The sequence below is a fragment of the Trachinotus anak genome, unplaced genomic scaffold, assembly GCF_046630095.1.
Source record: "Trachinotus anak isolate AG129_WGS33_773 ecotype Australia unplaced genomic scaffold, CSIRO_AGI_Tana_v1 ptg000009l, whole genome shotgun sequence".
In the NCBI taxonomy this organism is placed as follows: domain Eukaryota; kingdom Metazoa; phylum Chordata; class Actinopteri; order Carangiformes; family Carangidae; genus Trachinotus; species Trachinotus anak.
Window position 1 is genome coordinate 607501 of NW_027273860.1, and position 2500 is coordinate 610000.

Genomic DNA, 2500 nt, shown 5'->3' on the forward strand with positions numbered 1-2500 from the left:
ACCTCCTCTCTGCCTGTGTTACCCTGACAACACACACACACGGTGGTTCAGAGTCAGTACAGGGCAGAGTCCCATTTAAAAAACACACACTTTGTCTTTTTATGAGAGAGGGCAAAAGATCAGCAGAGCTGTGTCAACACACATGTGACTGTTAAAATAAATAATATTTCTTCTGTAATTACGTTTTTAAAAAACTTGACCTTTGACATCAGGTGAGGAACAGAAACCACACCTCCAGTTCAACATGTCAAAATAAAACTACTGAAGTCCTGAATGTCTCCTCTCATGTTGTGGAACTGAACCAGTTCCAGTGAGAGGAGCTATAATAATAAATGGATGACTGAAGACGCTCTGTGAGCGTTTCACCTTGATCATGAGCAGCCTCTCGCGCTGCTCTCCGTAACACTGCAGGAAACAGTCCTCGGCTCTCTGCAGGCGGCTCCGCCCATCGTCCAGACAGGACAGAGCCTCCAGGGCTCGGTAGCACCACACGATGTCCAGCTGCAGGACGGCGTAGTTATCCACCGAGGTGAGCAGAGCCGAGTCGCACTTACTGCACAGAGGAACACCTTTAGTACTGCAAGGAAAACTACTGCTTCTACTGCTACTGCTGCTGCTGCTACTATCTCAAGTTGGACAGTTGAATGTCCAGAAACTGTCCTAGAAGATCAGCATATATCTACAGTGCAGTGGTGTAATGACATCTGGTGATGTCAGAGGTGATGTCAGGCCTTTGTACCTGAACTGCTGGTCGGCCTGCAGCAGGTGACACAGGGCGTTGTCGTACTGCTTCCTCTTCATCAGAGAACGACCTTTCTCATGGAAACCCATGGCCAGGATCAGAGCCTGACACCACCCACACCCACACACCCACACCCACCCACACCCACACACACCCACCCACCCACACACACACACACACACACACACACACACACACATACACACACACACACACACACACACACAATGAACGGCGTTGTCATCAGTGGATTAAATGGACAGATGATGTAATTCCTCTGGTCACTCTCTCACCTTCCTCTCCTTGTCGGGGATCTTCAGGGGGTTTCCCTTCTGGTCTGCGATCTCCAGGAAAGGCGTGGTGTGTGGGTCCTCACTGCCGTCTGACAAACAGCAGCACAGACCTTAGCTTAGCTTAGCATAAAGACTGGAGGCAGGGGGAAACAGCTAGCCTGATGTTAGCTCACAGCATCCAACAGTCAGAGACTCAGTTTGTAGACAGACAGACACACAGACACAGACACACACACACAGACACAGACACAGACACAGACACAGACACACAGACACACAGACACACAGACACACAGACACACAGACACACACACACACACACACACACACACACACACACACACACACACACACACACACACACACACACACACACACACCTCTCTCTGACAGGATCTGGAAGCCTTTCTGGGTCCTCTGCAGACTCTCGTTCTGCTCCTTCTTCTTCTGCTCCTCCTGACTCATCTGTTGTTTCAGCTCGGCGTCGCTCACCTTCAGCACCATCACCTTACTGTGGTTCTTCACGCCCTGCTCGTCCAGACGCTGGTCTGCCGGGACCAGAACACACACTAACACATTTCAGTGTTTGACCACAGGTGTGCACAGGTGTGAACAGGTGTGAACAGGCCTCAGTTTCAGGAACAATATTTCATATCTTGGTTTTTTAGAGAACAGGATTCATTATTTCGCTGTAACATCTGACACAGATCAGTGAGCTGGGTCTTGATGATCTGCTCTAACGTCTACAAACCACCAGAGGTCACTGTGTCCTCTGCATCTGAAGCCTCACCGGGTTCACCGGGAGAAACTCAACCTCTGATTCACCCTCAAGAAAACATCAACACAAACAGGAAGAGACATTTATTCAAAGCTCCCTGTCAACGCTCTCACTTTACTTCATCTGGTTGATGATTAATTAATTAATGATAATTTTGTCTCTAAAACATCAGAAACAAATGCGTAGAGGGAAAGTCTTCCGACAGATTTTCAGTTCATTATGATGTAACCTACAGAAACAACGGCTGCAACCACAGAATCTCAGCAGATTCCACTTCTTTTCATGAAGAACCTACATTTTTAATCAGTTAATTAGACTGTGGATTCTGCCAGTTAAATAACTGACTATAAATGTTCAAGTGAAGCAGAGAGATTTTAATCTTGACCAACACCTGCAGGGATGATCAGCTCACCTGCAGGACGTCTGAACTCACCTACACACAACGTCTTCCCGTTCAGGATCAGTTTGATGTATTTGAGGCCGTGGTCCTCTGCGATCCTACAGCACAGCAACACACACTCAGCACTGAGTCATCACAGTGTGTGTGTGTGTGTGTGTGTGTGTGTGTGTGTGTGTGTGTGTGTACCTGTCCACCACCTCCTGAACCAACACGTCCAGCCTCGTCTCCAGGTAGTTCTTCTTCGACTTTGGATCCTGAAAACAAACAGGAAACAGAATGACATCAGC

At 48.0% G+C, this 2500-nt stretch overlaps 1 protein-coding gene across 3 annotated transcripts in view; it reads right to left on the bottom strand.

Moving 5' to 3' along the window:
* nub1 (negative regulator of ubiquitin-like proteins 1) overlaps positions 1-2500 on the bottom strand; it is an 8664-nt gene that overhangs the window by 2860 nt on the left and 3304 nt on the right. For all 3 annotated transcript variants that reach the window (XM_071484257.1, XM_071484254.1, XM_071484255.1), the window contains exons 4-10: positions 2400-2467; positions 2247-2311; positions 1416-1583; positions 1036-1124; positions 740-846; positions 367-553; positions 1-23 (exon numbers count right to left, since the gene is read on the bottom strand). The exon at positions 1-23 is cut by the window's left edge and continues 85 nt beyond it. In XM_071484257.1, coding sequence (XP_071340358.1) covers positions 1-23; positions 367-553; positions 740-846; positions 1036-1124; positions 1416-1583; positions 2247-2311; positions 2400-2467 — 707 coding nt within the window. The remainder of the gene's footprint in view (positions 24-366; positions 554-739; positions 847-1035; positions 1125-1415; positions 1584-2246; positions 2312-2399; positions 2468-2500) is intronic.